At 38.6% G+C, this 16,421-nt stretch overlaps 1 protein-coding gene across 2 annotated transcripts in view; it reads left to right on the top strand.

Moving 5' to 3' along the window:
• Positions 1–1,990: 1,990 nt before the first annotated feature.
• Positions 1,991–16,421, top strand: part of IntS9 (integrator complex subunit 9) — a 41,112-nt gene continuing 26,681 nt past the window's right edge. Inside the window, exons 1-9 of one of the 2 annotated variants that reach the window (XM_053788703.2) lie at positions 1,991–2,131; positions 3,285–3,473; positions 4,287–4,489; positions 5,373–5,574; positions 7,006–7,095; positions 8,602–8,758; positions 10,415–10,595; positions 13,795–13,927; positions 14,340–14,442. In XM_053788703.2, coding sequence (XP_053644678.1) covers positions 2,123–2,131; positions 3,285–3,473; positions 4,287–4,489; positions 5,373–5,574; positions 7,006–7,095; positions 8,602–8,758; positions 10,415–10,595; positions 13,795–13,927; positions 14,340–14,442 — 1,267 coding nt within the window. In that variant the 5' untranslated portion in view covers positions 1,991–2,122. Of the gene's footprint in view, positions 2,132–3,275; positions 3,474–4,286; positions 4,490–5,372; positions 5,575–7,005; positions 7,096–8,601; positions 8,759–10,414; positions 10,596–13,794; positions 13,928–14,339; positions 14,443–16,421 lie in introns of those variants that run through there. The other variant, XM_070104089.1, reaches the window with a different exon arrangement.

Raw genomic sequence — 16,421 nt, 5'->3', positions numbered from 1 at the left:
TAGGAAGGTTCCTTGATGCTAGCCCCTCAAGGAAGGCTCCTTGACGCTGGTGAGGGGCTCTTGATTCAGAGAATTGGATCTGTGCTCCAGTTTCCTGAATTAAGCCTGAATACCTTCCACATCCCCCCCACAGGCGCTGTATAATCCTACGGGTTTAGCGCTTCCCCTTGATTATAATAATAATCCTTGATGCTAGGGAAGGGCTCTTGATCCAAGGAATTGAACGTGTGCTTTAAGTCCTTGAATTCAATCTTAGTGCCTTCCAGGCTTCACTATATATTTACCAATGTGGGGCTCTTGATCCAGGGAATTGGACCTACCTCCTATTTGACCACTCAAAGGGGTTTTTGATCCCAAGAATTGGCCTCTCCTTGGATCAAACTGGTACCTCCAGGCACTGTACGACCCCTAGGGGTTTAGTGCTTCTCTGTGATTATAATAATTGATATGACGATGCATGTGATGGGCTTTTGATCCAAGGAGATGGATTTGTCTTTCCCCTGGATGGAGAAGGGGAAATAACCAGATTTGATGCGAGGAAGAGGAACGTAGCTACAATTTCTTGAATCAAGAGCCCTTCCCAGTATCAAGGTATCCTCTCAAGGATATTATTGCTGTATGACCCTAGTGGGTTTAGCGCTTCTTTGTAATTATAATAATCAAGGCTATTATTATTATTTTGCGCTTAGCTTTGATTATAATAATAATTATTATCATTTACGCTATATGACCCTTGCAGATTTACCGCTTAATTTTGAGTATAATAATAATAATAGCAGCAAATAGTTCTAACGTCCATTAATAGACGACGAGCCTAAAACAGTAATAAGTAAAAATAACTAAAGTAAAATAAAGTAAAATTTAATTTTCATGACACTACATAAATTTTACATAATATATTTTCCGCTTTTAAATGAAAAAAAAAAAAGCTATAATTGTGCAATGCATTTCGGACAGAACCCACTGTCAGGCCATATATTCACTGGAAACACAAATTCTTCAAACTCAAATAACTTAAATAATAAATAACCAAATTTTGATACCAATTTACTCACGTTTTTTGTTTTTTGAGGCCTATTATTTTTTTAGGTTCGTTATTACTACATATACAAAACGCGGGTTAGTAGTGTCTGAGACGTGGTAGAGGGAGGATGTGCGTTCTTTCCTTCGTTATTTCTTAAACTTGTCTCCATTTTTTTTTGTGACTTTTGACCTCCCTTGACGCAGTAATATTAATCGAGGTGTTGGTCACCAGAAGTCTTTCTCTGCGCAGCGAGTTTTATTTTTTCTGGGGGGGAATTGAAATGACTGGTGGAGATTCCCGGTACTGACGAGTTAAGACTGGTAGTTGTTGTTGAGGTTTGGGAACTGTTTCCTCTAGGTACTGGGAGGTAGACTGACAGTCCTGGGTACTGGGAGGTAGACTGACAGTCCTAGGTACTGGGAGGTAGACTGACTGTCCTGGGTACTGGGAGGTAGACTGACAGTCCTGGGTACTGGGAGGTAGACTGACAGTCCTAGGTACTGGGAGGTAGACTGACAGTCCTGGGTACTGGGAGGTAGACTGACAGTCCTGGGTACTGGGAGGTAGACTGACAGTCCTGGGTACTGGGAGGTAGACTGACAGTCCTAGGTACTGGGAGGTAGACTGACTGTCCTGGGTACTGGGAGGTAGACTGACAGTCCTAGGTACTGGGAGGTAGACTGACTGTCCTAGGTACTGGGAGGTAGACTGACTGTCCTAGGTACTGGGAGGTAGACTGACAGTCCTAGGTACTGGGAGGTAGACTGACAGCCCTGGGTACTGGGAGGTAGACTGACAGTCCTAGGTACTGGGAGGTAGACTGACAGTCCTAGGTACTGGGAGGTAGACTGACAGCCCTGGGTACTGGGAGGTAGACTGACAGTCCTGGGTACTGGGAGGTAGACTGACAGTCCTAGGTACTGGGTGGTAGACTGACAGTCCTAGGTACTGGGAGGTAGACACAGCCCTGGGTACTGGGAGGTAGACTGACAGTCCTAGGTACTGGGTGGTAGACTGACAGTCCTGGGTACTGGGAGGTAGACTGTCAGTCTGTGTAGTGGTGACTGGTACAACATTAACATCAATCAAGAAGCAACAATGAAACTGGTAATTCATCACTTGAAACTTAATCACTAATTAATTTTTTTTCCCCTCCAGACAGATTTCTTGATCCAAGGAATTGTACTTGACCTCCCCTTCCTTGGATCAAACCCTCTGGCCTCATTCCCCAGCCACTGAACAAACTCATACTAGTTTGGCATGTCCCCATGAATTTAATACTTTACTGTAAAATTTCACTTTTTTATTGCTAATATTAGACACAAATTAGTAATATTCAATGTCCCATAAGTTTTAATAAGAATTATTAGAATAATAATGTAAAATGGAGGTGGTGGCACAGCCTAGAATTTCAGTTGGGATTTCAGCTTGAGAGGATTTCAAAATAAAATGGAGAAAAAACGTAAAATCGTTTTTTTCAGTATGAATGTGTAATAAGTTTATGCACAGGTACACACAAGCACAATTATCATACAAGTGTAAATTACCTTGGATAACCCCAAAAAAAGGTGGCGACTTGTTCCCATTGAGGTGAAATGTCTTAAACTATTGAGCTTTAGTGGTTATTGGTTAATATAGTGGTAAAAATTTATTAAAACAATTATTTGCATCTGGAGGCATTAGGGTTGTCCACTGGCTTGGTCGGCAAGTAAGTTTATTCAGGTACAGGTACACACAAATATAATTACATAAATTATTATACATAGCATACCACAGACACTGAGTGTTCATGGTTTGATCCATGACAAGGGTGGAAATGCAGGCCCTGTGGCCTGGCTGGCAACGACCTTGCTTCACACTCTGAGGGTCCGGGTTCGATTCCCAGCGAGGTGGAAACACTTAGCGTGTTTCCTTACACCTGTTGTCTTGTTCACCTAGCAAGTAGGTACCTGGATGTTAGTCGACTCATGTGGGTCGCATCCTGGGGGACAAGATTGAGGACCCCAATGGAAATAAGACAGTCCCTTGATGATGCACCGACTTTCTTGGGTTATCCTGGGTGGCTAACCCTCCTGGTTAAAAATCCCAACAAATCTTTCCTCCCCCCCTCCCCCCTGTTTCCCTGCCTATAGCTGTGCCACTGATATATGTACAGATGATTGAGCTTGATGAAAAATAATTCTTAGCAGGTGCGAAAGACTTGCCACTTGGCGATTGATGTGTCGGTGTATAGTTGAATGTATAATGATATATGTTGCAGTATTGCTTGAGTGGGCACCCCAACAAGCCATGCAACGTGGTAACCTTCAAGAGTTGTACCCTCATGCTGGACTGTGGCTTAGACATGAGCAGTGTGAGTCACTTCCTCCCACTGCCACTGGTAGTATCACAGAGGCTCAGTAATCTCAGTACCTGGGTGCCACGTGATGCTGATTCACAGCTGGAAGGGGTAAGCATTTTTTGTTAATATATTACACAGGTAGGGAATATGCAGTAGTGAACTTGTTGAGCATGAAGTTTGTCATAGAATTTGTAAGTTGAATTCATAATTTGTGTTATATATTAAGTATGAATTATATAATTAATGATAATAATAGATCTCTTTTCTGCAGTATACAGGTAATGTAATTTACATGTAACAAAGCATTGCTAGGCACAAAAGAAAGCTACTAGTTTGCAGTGCATTTTGGGTGAACTTGTCACATTTGTAACAAGTGGATGTATAATGTACATTGTACATTGAATTTATGCCTTAGTTCATTCCTGAAAACAAGTTTTAAGTGGAATTCATTGTAACATGGGTTGTAGAGAGTTGCATTACTGGAGCTCAAGGCTTGGACCTATTTTTCAATGCAGTATTTAAACAAATGTCCATGCTCTCGGTCAATTAGAGATCATGGAGTTGAATTCTTCTCAAGACTGAGGGACTGGCCACCGCAAAACTTCAAGGCAGGAGATCTGATCATGTCACTTTTACCTCTCCACTGCTCCTGTTGTCTCCAACTTTATTCTTACCTCTCCACTACTCTCCAACTTTATTCTTACCTCTCCACTGCTCCTGCTGTCTCCAACTTTATTCACCTCTGTATTCAACTAAAGAAGCCTACTGTGTAGGTGAAACATTTTGGAAGTAGATACCTAAAGGTTGCATATATGGACTTTACTGTATGCTTTGTGTTACAAAGAAAATATAATTGTACAGTATTTAATATTTTACTATTAAACTTATGTACTTTATTTCTAAATTTTATTTTTTTCCCAGGAGCTTCGCGAGTGTATGAACCGAATATTTGTAGACTCTCCACCAGAGTTTGTACCGCCAGCGTCAGGCTTGGTCGATTTCTCCGAGGTGGATGCTATCCTAGTGTCTAATTACCATAGTATGTTGGCACTGCCTTTCATCACTAATGGCACTGGCTTTAAAGGTGTTGTGATTATGACAGAGCCAACATTGCAGATAGGAAGGTATGATATCTTGTGATTTTAAAGTTAAATTGTAAGTCTTAGTTTTGATTGTCTTAATTTTGATAATGGCAATCCTTACAAAATCTCTGTTGCTGTATATAAAAAAGTCCTTTGCTTTTTAATATACTGTACAAATACAGCCTCTCCTCACTTAGTGACGTACTCGTTTACCGACAACTCGGACTTATGACGGGCTCTCTGACCAGTATGCATACCTAAATAATGTATATTAGAGCTGTTTTCCTCTATTCTGATTATTACAATATGCAGTACACTACTGTATAAACATTTAAAAATATACCAGAAATGTTATAAATGGTGCAAAGGTGACATTAAAACAATATCAATGATGGTTGACACAAACCCACTAGTTTTATAGTATGCTCCTCACTTAGCAACTAATTCGTTTACCAACATGGTCTTAGGAACAGAACTCTGTCGTTAAGTAAGGAGAGGCTGTAGTGTTAATTACAAAAAATACAGAAGAAGACTGGGTTTGAAATGCAGTGATACAATTACCTGACATTCTTAGTTTAGACTGGAGAGTGGGGATAGGAAACATATGCTTCACTATTCTCAGCCCACTAGATAATAGTTTCTTCTATGTGCAGGTTATTTGTGTATAATAGTCCTCAGTTGAGATAGTACATAGTCCTTACCAGATATCCTTGCTGTAGATGGTCAAGTCTTCTGGTATCTGCCTTTCCCATGTCCTATGCATGAATAAGGGCAAATATACATGACTTAAGGTATTTTCTTAAAACTAATAAACCATAACTCATTGAAAATGTTTTGGAAGCTGACCAAAGTTTAAGTCCTCTGTAAGTATTATTTCTTCAGCATTGGGATTCTATTTACCAAGGTAGATTCACTTATTCCTTAGGTTATTCATGGAGGAGTTGGTAGAGTACATAGAAAGGACACCAAAAGCTAGACATGCATTCCGTTGGAAGCATTATCTTCGCTCCCTTCCTGCTCCTCTCTCTGAGGCCAAGGCACCCAAGACATGGCAGCCAGCATATTCCATGAAGTCTATAAACAATGCCCTCTCTCATGTTCAAATTCTTGCCTATAATGAGAAGATAGTAAGTATTTTTCTTTTTTTGCTTTGTTGCTTTTGCACTTTTCAGATGCACTTGAACAGTAATTACATTCTTTCATGGGGTGCTTTAGTGTTGGTGAAGGACTTTTAATCTAAGGAATTGGATCATACCTTTAATTAGATCAAACTTAATTACTTCTCATTCCTTACATATTGTGTGACCACAATAGAGTTAGGGTTTCTCCATCAAATATATTACTTTTAATATATTTTTTGTTGAACCGTTCCACATTTGGTAAAGTGATTTCAGTAAATCTCTGGATTTTGAATGCTGTACTCCTACAAACATTGTGTAATCATGAGCATTTAGTTTTAAAAAATTGGTGTGGCATTTGTGTGAGTAGTTTTATACACAGTCATTATTATATACAATGCTGTACAGAATTATAGTATTAAAATAAATGCAGCAGTCACATGAGCTCTTTTCTGAAATTTGGTAAGTGCCAGTTTTAAAAAAAACTGAGTTAGGAGTGGCTGCTGCCAAGGGTGTGCTTGTGGCATGCTGAGAGTATGTTATATTTTATTCATTGTATGTCAAACACCCTCATAGGCATGCCTCCCAACTAGTGAACCAGGTGCTAAGGGTTTAACGATCAAGGGGCCCCTTTGTTGTTATACCAGCACCTTGGTTCAGCCAGTCACAAGGAAGCTCGCCAAAGCTGTGAATCATGGTCATCATGGTGAAGCTGGTCATCATGGTTTACTGTCTTGTGCTTTCATTTGCCTCATTATACATAGCAGTATATACTGTACATAGGCTACATATATATGTATGTTGTAAATATCAACTTAATTTTGGTGAATAAAATATATTAATTTATTTTCTGTTGTCTATTTGCTGGTTCCTAAGTGGTTATCGCATTATGGCAAGGTATGCAGGCCATACCTACACCTGTGTATGTAATAGTGCTCATATCTCAGCACCTTCATCTATCTACCTCATGATTACCTTCATCAGTACCATTCATCACTGTGATCCTTATAAGTTTAATTCTTTCCATAAATATACAGTGGACCCCCGCTTAACGATCACCTCCCAATGTGACCAATTATGTAGTGTATTTATGTAAGTGCGTTTGTACGTGTATGTTTGGGGGTCTGAAATGGACTAATCTACTTCACAATATTCCTTATGGGAACAAATTCGGTCAGTACTGGCACCTGAACATACTTCTGGAATGAAAAAATATCGTTAACCGGGGGTCCACTGTACAGTATTAATAATTGAAAGAGAGTTGGAACCAAGTGATATTTAATATGTAGTTAAAATTGAAAGTATAGTAATACAAAAAGAAATTTGTAACTACTCTTAATAAACTATTTAGAAATCATGATATACACATAATAGTGTGGAACTAGTATTTTGATGATTTTTTTTTCCGCTAAGAAGTTTTAATGATCAACTTTGTTTCAGGATGTATGTGGAGCGTTGAAAGTGACAGCTGTGAGCTCGGGATTCTGCCTAGGCAGCTGTAATTGGCTCATATGTTCTGATCATGAGAAGGTTTGATCATTGAGTTATGTCAATCAATATAATATTTATCAACTTAGTGTATATCTAAGACACCATTTTTTACTAACCAGGCAGATTCTCTAAGCATTCCTATCTTTAAACAGTTCCACACTCCTCTATATTGACAAACCTTTCAACAATATATTACAGTGATGATATTTTTGAGAAGGTTGTGCTGGTATGAAAAATATAGTTCAGAGAGTGAAAGAGGAGTTGCTCATTTAGTAAGGATAGACAAAGATATTGATTTAGAGGATGTGTAAATCTGGTTTGCATGAAAGGTGGTGTAAGGAATGTTCCAAGAAGGCTTGGAAGAGGGTTGAGCATCTAGCAGGTATGTGTTAGCAAGTTAGGGTGAAATGAGTGGAAAATGATAATGGGGAATTGATGTACTGTTGGTTTGAACAAGGGAATATCTGTGATGGGATTCAGGACAGTTTGCTGGGCTATGCTCAGGAGGTGGGAAATAGTGCCTGAACTCTGGAGGGGGGAAATGTTGCAGTTTGGAGGGTTATTTAGATTGTGATGCCAGCACTTCTGCCGAGGTAACTCTTTACTCCAGATACTCTTTACTCAGTCTCCCACTCCCTCTGCTGCTGTCCCTCATGTTACTTAATATACCTTCAAGAGGCAGTTACCATGATGCCAGTGAAGGCCTCTTTATCCAATAAAATGGAGTTATACAGTGGAACCTCAAGTATTGAACTGTTCCCAACTCAACCAATTATGTAAGTGTATTTTTGTAAGTGCTTTTATAAGTGTATTTTTGAGGGTCTGAAATGAACTAATCTAATTTACATTATTCCTGATGGGAATAAATTCGTTCGGTAACAGCACTCGAACAGCCGCCTGGAATAAAGAAAGTTTGATATTTGAGGTTCCACTGTACTTCCCAGTAATCAAACCTGATAACGTCCCATTATCCAGGGACTGTATGACTCTGTTTGTGCTTCCTCTTGATTGAAATCCAGTTTCCATGATTTTACCCCATTTGCATGAAATCATCTTCAACCTGTGCTCATCTATGTCCAAACAATCATTTCAGTATTTAAGTCTTTGTTTTTAGCCACTTTCATAATAATTTTTGTTTTTGGAAAAATATTTTAGTAACATGAACTTAGTTTTATTTTAGCATGGAGCCTGGCAACAATGTAATGATAATTTGTATTAGCATCCAAATACAAATAAGGTGACAGCATAATATACATATTTTTTTTTTTTTTACAGGGTTATATCCCACCACCAAGGCAGTGGCCTGTGTTCATTCAGTAGCTGTCTTGCCAGAAGTGCTTGTACATCATATTTAAAATGTCTGTTGGAATTACAATATCCCCACCCATCCTTCAGAGTGCAGGCACTGTGCTTTCCCACCACCAGGACTCCAATTCTGGATGACTGGTTTCTCAAAATCCCTTCACAAATGTTACCTTGCTTGCACTTATTATTTACGTTATGGAAATTGATAACTGTTAGGTAAGAAGACTGTTTTATTTTCAGATAGCTTATCTTAGTGGGTCTTCGACCTTGACAACCCATCCTCGACCCATTGACCAAAGTTCTTTAAAAAATGCTGATGTACTTATCATGACGGCTCTCAACCACACTCCAATGTTCAATCCTGATTCCATGCTGGGAGAGTTTTGTGTAGCAGTAGGTGAGAATTATTTTATGCTATTGTTTGTTTATTGCTTAATAATTTTATAGAAGCAAATTCTTGGATGAAGAGTCCTTTCATCCAAGAAATTGGGAGTTGAAGTTGGTCAAGGTCAGGTGTCATCTGTGGTGGTGGTGGTGTGAGGGGCATCACTATCACCTGTTACGTTTTTCCCATGCAAGATGAGTTTGGCTAGTGGCTTAGTAATACTAAATTCCCACTGATTCTACTCTGTAGTTTTGGAGGCCTGTAAGATTGCTGCTTTAAAACAATGCCTTCTAGTCCTGTACACTTCCTTTATGATAGATCTGGATTTGTCCATTCCATGAGGTGGTTTTGTCTTTTTATAATATAGGTATTGTTCTGAGGAAGCTTTACAAGCACGCATATGTTAGAAGATTCTGATGTATAAGCTGTTTGATATTTCACCAGATGTAGAAGGTCACACTTTCAACAAGGAATCTTGTGTAGGCCTGGTTCTATGTTGTGGTAATGGTTGGTATATGGTCTGGTCAGTTTGCATATAATTTTAGATGTTGAGACTGCCATGTTGTCATGTTCAGTACCTGGGTTATGTTATTGGTTGTGCTACCATTAGGCAAAAATGTTGGTGGTTGTTATTGTTGCTCTTGGGGTTGTTTAGTATTTACTGTGCTTCATATCTACATTCTAAGACAAAGTAAAAATATTTAAAACTGGTGAATATGTTGGGATTGGTGTTTCACCTATCTGTAAGGAGCTTGGGGCTACATATTCTTTGTCACCCACAGAAGTAAACATGTACGTATAAGATTCCTTGTGGAGAGAGTGACACATTTTACATTAGTGAAATGGTACTGCCTACACTAGACTCCTCGAACGTGTATTCATGCAATTCACAATTGGAAAAGTACCTGTTATACAGAACAGACACTCACTCAGATGGGAAAACTCAACAGGTGGTGCTGGCACCCACTTGCATTACTGCCATAGGTGACACATGACAACCTAGAGTTCTTTCACCCCATCCCCTCCACTATGTATAACATCACATTACCTCTTGTGTAGCTAGATTAAGCTTTACCTGGAATGAAACATTGTTAATAATGTTTGCTTTGCACATTTGCAAGGAAGCACATACTTGGAGAATTCTGTCTGAAAAATTAGAAAGTTTGTCTTGTGCTTATTCATAGAGTTGGGATTCTTTTTTTTCTTTTAGTTTAATGACAGTGTCCCACCAAGGTAGTGACCCAAGGCAGGAAACATTCACTTTAAATTAATCACATTCCAGAAGTGTGCAGACAACATTCAGATTACCCTCTGACTGCAACATTGTGACCCTTCAGAATAAAGGCACTGCCCTTCCCACCTCCAGGTGGGAGTGCAGTTCAGAGTTAATGATTGTAGGCAACCATCATTGTGGTAGAAAACATTGAAGGTATGATTACAGGAAAAGACCCATAGGAGTAGAAGTGCATCAGAGCCGTTTAAGATTGCATTTGGGCATGGCTGCCTGGAGGCATTTCTCTTGGTCACTCTTTCAAGGACAAACTGGGAATTAAAGCCAGATTTTTACTGACATTAGATTTATACCACTGCATATTCAGTTGAGATATTGAAATGTAAGTAACAAAATATTTACGAAACTGTAATTTTCCACTAAATATTTTCTTTCAGCTCAAACGGTTCGTAATGGTGGCAATGCTCTTGTGCCGTGCTATCCAAGTGGAGTTGTATATGACCTCTTTGAATGTCTTTCCAATCATCTTGACAACATTGGTCTATCCCTCATACCAATGTATTTTGTATCGCCGAGGGCTGAGAACTCATTAGCGTATGCTAATATCTTCTCCGAATGGTGAGTTGACATTGAAGATTCAGTCTCTCCTTAACTATTTCTCATTTGTCACACATCTTGTAGCAAAATGCCTTTGTTTTTTTTTCCAACAAACTGGCCGTATCCTACTGAGGCAGGGTGACCCAAAAAAAAAAAATGAAAGTTTTTTTTTTTTTTTTTTTTTTCTCAACAAGTCGGCCGTCTCCCACCGAGGCAGGGTGACCCAAAAAAGAAAGAAAATCCCCAAAAAGAAAATACTTTCATCATCATTCAACACTTTCACCACACTCGCACATTATCACTGTTTTTGCAGAGGTGCTCAGAATACAACAGTCTAGAAGCATACACATATAAAGATACACAACATATCCCTCCAAACTGCCAATATCCCAAACCCCTCCTTTAAAGTGCAGGCATTGTACTTCCCATTTCCAGGACTCAAGTCCGACTATATGAAAATAACCGGTTTCCCTGAATCCCTTCACTAAATATTACCCTGCTCACACTCCAACAGATCGTCAGGTCCCAAGTACCATTCGTCTCCATTCACTCCTATCTAACACGCTCACGCACGCTTGCTGGAAGTCCAAGCCCCTTGCCCACAAAACCTCCTTTACCCCCTCTCTCCAACCCTTAGTAATTTATACAGGAGAAGGGGCTACTAGCCCCTTGATCCCAGACATAATGCCTTATCTTCTCTAATTGAATTTCAAGCTTTTTCAATTAGTATTACTGTATATTGTAGGGGAGGTGCTAACCATAAGGGTCTTACAAGGTCTGGGGACTGGAAAGTGATCAGGTTTGATTCAAGGGAAGGTAAGGTAGTTTCTCAGATCAAGCAGGTGTCTTTCAAATGTGAATTTCCTACTACTACCGTTTCATATTCTAACCTAGGTCTGACAAAGATAGTAAGCATTTTTAAAGCATTATCTCGCATTATTTAACCCTTAACCCTTTCAGGGTCCAAACCCTAATCTGAAACTTGTCTACAGGATCCAAGAATTAAAAAAAAAATTATAAAATGATTGAGAATCTTTTACTGAAGGTAATAAATCAAAAAGTATGAAATTTCGTCGAAAATTTACAAAATTACACTATTGTGAATTTTGCTGTGTCAACGATATATACACATGGGCAATTTTGCCCACTTTGACTCCTATATTATAGGCCACTTACATTGTTCGAGTCAACCAGATTCTTAGCTATTTTGCTAGTATGCCTTCTATTTTATCAGTTGAGCACAAAGAACTGCCCAATCAGCTACTTCACCCTTCCAAAAAAGTAATCAGAAATTGGTAATTTTTCCAATTTCACATAAATTTCATAATGTTTCAATTTCAAAATAGGATCCAGAATAAACAGTGTAGGCATTCCTGGCAATAAAAATAAAATTTCCTCTGTTCATTAGTTATGTTTCCAGGGTTTACACATGAATTCCATTTTGATTTTGTATTCACACAAGGAATTTTTATTTGCACCAAAAAAAAAAAGATTTACTGTTATGCAATGTTGTAATAATTTTATAAATGATATCAGAGCATTCGTGAACACATATTGGGCCCACCAGTTGATGTGTATTGGACACGTGATGTGATTTGTTTACTCTTGAACATTGGCAAAAATTGAACATTCCTGCTAATTTGATCTCAATTTTGAGCTATTTTCAGTCCTAAAATCAATCAAAATCACTTTTATTTTTGTAATATTTCTTCCATTCTATCAAATGAGACCAAGAAACCTTGAATACAATCATAAAAACCAAATGAAAATACACTGCAAAGTCACTGTTTTCAACTAAAAACACTTTTGCAGTTTTATCTCATTATGTACTGTGTGTTGCACTATTTGTTTTATATGGTGCACTTACCCCATGAACCCATTCTCTCGTATCTAAGCCCAAATTTACCGCTCACAGCCTGTCTGAGCTGAGCTCATCACATAGTATTATGACACAGACCCTGGCTTTAAACCCATGTAACAACAGCACGGACCCTCAAGTGATTAAGCATACCCTTAAATAAAATTTCTGTATGCATGTCCAGATTTTGAAAAAAAAAAAAGTACATTGTCTAGGTAGAATAAAAAAAAAAGAATCGTGTACGATTTTGTGTTGAAGTTGACAAGAAATTATCACTCATTGGCAACAGCAGCATAAATGCCTTAGCAGCATATGTATTTTATAATTTATTGATGCAGAATAATTATTTTTTAATATCTAACACTGTAGAGGTGTTGAAACCTGGGGAGATGCATCGCTTGACATGGCTTTAGTTGGAATATACAAAAAAAATTGGGACAACTAACTTTCTTATTTTTTATTGCTTTGGTCTTCTAACAATATGTACAAGGAAATTTTATGCTTTTAAAATTGGTTGGTGTGGTACTCCTTGAAACATTGGAAAAAGTAACATTGTTTGATTGTGTTATCCTGATTTAAATCCATATGGCATGCCTTTTGGCTGAAATCCACTGTCAGTATCATGCAAGTGTAATAAATTTGGAACAAATGAGGTACGTATTTTACCACCAGTTCCACTTACTCAAGATGTGATAGTTCTCTAAACTTAGACATATATTGCATGTTTGACTGTTGGGTTATACTGGGAAAAATCTGCATACTGTAGTTTGCCTGTTGAATGAATTCCGCTGTTATTATCATGAATTTGCAATAAATGTGGAATAAAGTTGAATTACTTAAATTTCAACAAACCAGCTGTATCCCATTGAGGCAGGGTGGCCCAAAAAGGAAAACAAAAGTTTCTCTTCTTAAATTTAGTAATATCCACAGGAGAAGGGGTTAATAGCCCCTTGCTCCTGGCATTTTAGTCACCTCTGACGACACGCATGGCTTACAGAGGAAGAATTCTGTTCCACTTTCCCATGGAGATAAGTAGAAATAAGCAATAACAAGAACTGGTTAGAAAATACAAGAAAAGCCAGAGGGGTGTGTGTGTGTATATAGATGCTTGTACATACATGTGTAGTGTGACCTAAGTGTAAGTAGAAGTAGCAAGATGTACCTGAAACCTTGCATGTTTGAAACAGAAAAAACACACCAACAATCTTACCATCATGTAAAACAATTACAGGTTTCCGTTTCACACTCACTTGGCAGGACAGTAATACCTCTGGGCGGTTGCTTACTACCTCCTTAAAGATGAATGATGCTGAATAATTTTGTCAAGTTATTTACTTAGTAAATCAAACATGTTTATTACAGGTTATCGTCAAGTAAGCAGGGCAAAGTGTATAACCTGGATGACCCATTCCCACATGCTCACCTCACCCGCCATGGAAGGCTCAAACCATTTAAAAGTTTACATGCAGAGGGCTTCAGCAGTGAATACAGACAGGTGAAAAATAATAGTTTTCTTAACACTGTATATGCACTTGATAAGTCTCTCTTAACTATAGCCAACTATACCAATAGATCTTTTCATACACACACAATAATGGAACAGTTTTTAGTTGTAATTTAAGTACCAGTAACTTCTACCATAGCAGTGTAATTTTTCATTTTATTAATGTCATCAGTTATAAAATCCTTAATTTTTTTTTTGACAAATTGGCCATATCCCACAAAGGCAGGGTGACATAAAAAGAAAAACTAAGTTTTTCTTTTTAAATTTAATAATTTATACGGGAGAACGGGTTACTAGCCTCTGGCTTATGGAGGAAGAGTTTTTTTCACTTCCCCATGGAGAAAATCTTTGATATTATTATTAATTATCTTTTGCAATGAATTTTTTTTTTCTGTTTTGACAGCCATGCATTGTATTTTGCGGACATCCTAGTTTACGATTTGGAGATGCTGTGCACTTCATAGATATGTGGGGTAATAATCCCCAAAATGCGATACTCTTTACAGGTGAGTAGATACTTGACATTTTTCTAGTTTTTCCTATTTTTCTGAGAAACTTAAATTTTTATAGTAATGCAGAAAATTAGGTGCTAACCCTTTTGTTGTGGTTTGTTGCAAATGTGACTTATTCACCAAGGACAGTTATTGTTCCTCAAACTACAATGGACCCTCGTTTTTCGTAATTAATCCGTTCCAGATAGTGTGACTATTATCGAAATTGACAATTTCTGAATCCGTTTTCCCCATAAGAAATACAGTGGACCCCTGCCTAACGAATGCATCGCATAACGTTAAATCCGTCTAGTGATATATTTTAACGCAAAAATTTTGCCTTGGCTAGCGCTAAAAAACTTGCTCAACGCGATTCGTTTGAGACGTGTCCACGTGCGGCCTGAGCCCGCCTCACTTGTTCCGTGGGTGCCAGTGTTTACAAGCCAGCTACCGTGGTCGCTTCCAAGCATACAATCAGAACATTTCATATTATCACAGCCTTTTTAGTGATTGCACCTGCAAAATAAGTCACCATGGGCCCCAAGAAAGCTTCTAGTGCCAACCCTACAGGAAAAAGGGTGAGAATTACTATGGATATGAAGAAAAAATAGGAGAGGAGAGTTATTAAATGGAGAGTTAGAGGTATTGGGAAGATGGAGGGAATATTTTGAGGAATTGTTAAATGTTGATGAAGATAGGGAAGCTGTGATTTCGTGTATAGGGAAAGGAGGAACAACATCTTGTAGGAGTGAGGAAGAGCCAGTTGTGAGTGTGGGGGAAGTTCGTGAGGCATTAGGTAAAATGAAAGGGGGTAAGGCAGCCGGGATTGATGGGATAAAGATAGAAATGTTAAAAGCAGGTGGGGATATAGTTTTGGAGTGGTTGGTGCAATTATTTAATAAATGTATGGAAGAGGGTAAGGTACCTAGGGATTGGCAGAGAGCATGCATAGTTCTTTTGTATAAAGGCAAAGGGGATAAAAGAGAGTGCAAAAATTATAGGGGGATAAGTCTGTTGAGTATACCTGGCAAAGTGTATGGTAGAGTTATTATTGAAAGAATTAAGAGTAAGACGGAGAATAGGATAGCAGATGAACAAGGAGGCTTTAGGAAAGGTAGGGGGTGTGTGGACCAGGTGTTTACAGTGAAACATATAAGTGAACAGTATTTAGATAAGGCTAAAGAGGTCTTTGTGGTATTTATGGATTTGGAAAAGGCATATGACAGGGTGGATAGGGGGGGCAATGTGGCAGATGTTGCAGGTGTATGGTGTAGGAGGTAGGTTACTGAAAGCAGTGAAGAGTTTTTACGAGAATAGTGAGGCTCAAGTTAGAGTATGTAGAAAAGAGGGAAATTATTTCCCAGTAAAAGTAGGCCTTAGACAAGGATGTGTGATGTCACCGTGGTTGTTTAATATATTTATAGATGGGGTTGTAAGAGAAGTAAATGCGAGGGTCTTGGCAAGAGGCGTGGAGTTAAAAGATAAAGAATCACACATAAAGTGGGAGTTGTCACAGTTGCTCTTTGCTGATGACACTGCTCTTGGGAGATTCTGAAGAGAAGTTGCAGAGATTGGTGGATGAATTTGGTAGGGTGTGCAAAAGAAGAAAATTGAAAGTGAATACAGGAAAGAGTAAGGTTATGAGGATAACAAAAAGATTAGGTGATGAAAGATTGGATATCAGATTGGAGGGAGAGAGTATGGAGGAGGTGAATGTATTCAGATATTTGGGAGTGGACGTGTCAGCGGATGGGTCTATGAAAGATGAGGTGAATCATAGAATTGATGAGGGGAAAAGGGTGAGTGGTGCACTTAGGAGTCTGTGGAGACAAAGAACTTTGTCCTTGGAGGCAAAGAGCGGAATGTATGAGAGTATAGTTTTACCAACGCTCTTATATGGGTGTGAAGCATGGGTGATGAATGTTGCAGCGAGGAGAAGGCTGGAGGCAGTGGAGATGTCATGTCTGAGAGCAATGTGTGGTGTGAATATAATG

The sequence above is a fragment of the Cherax quadricarinatus genome, chromosome 89 (assembly GCF_038502225.1).
Source record: "Cherax quadricarinatus isolate ZL_2023a chromosome 89, ASM3850222v1, whole genome shotgun sequence".
Taxonomy (NCBI): Eukaryota; Metazoa; Arthropoda; class Malacostraca; order Decapoda; family Parastacidae; genus Cherax; species Cherax quadricarinatus.
Note: the sequence above shows the minus strand (reverse complement) of the source record. Positions and strands in the feature narration are given on the sequence as shown.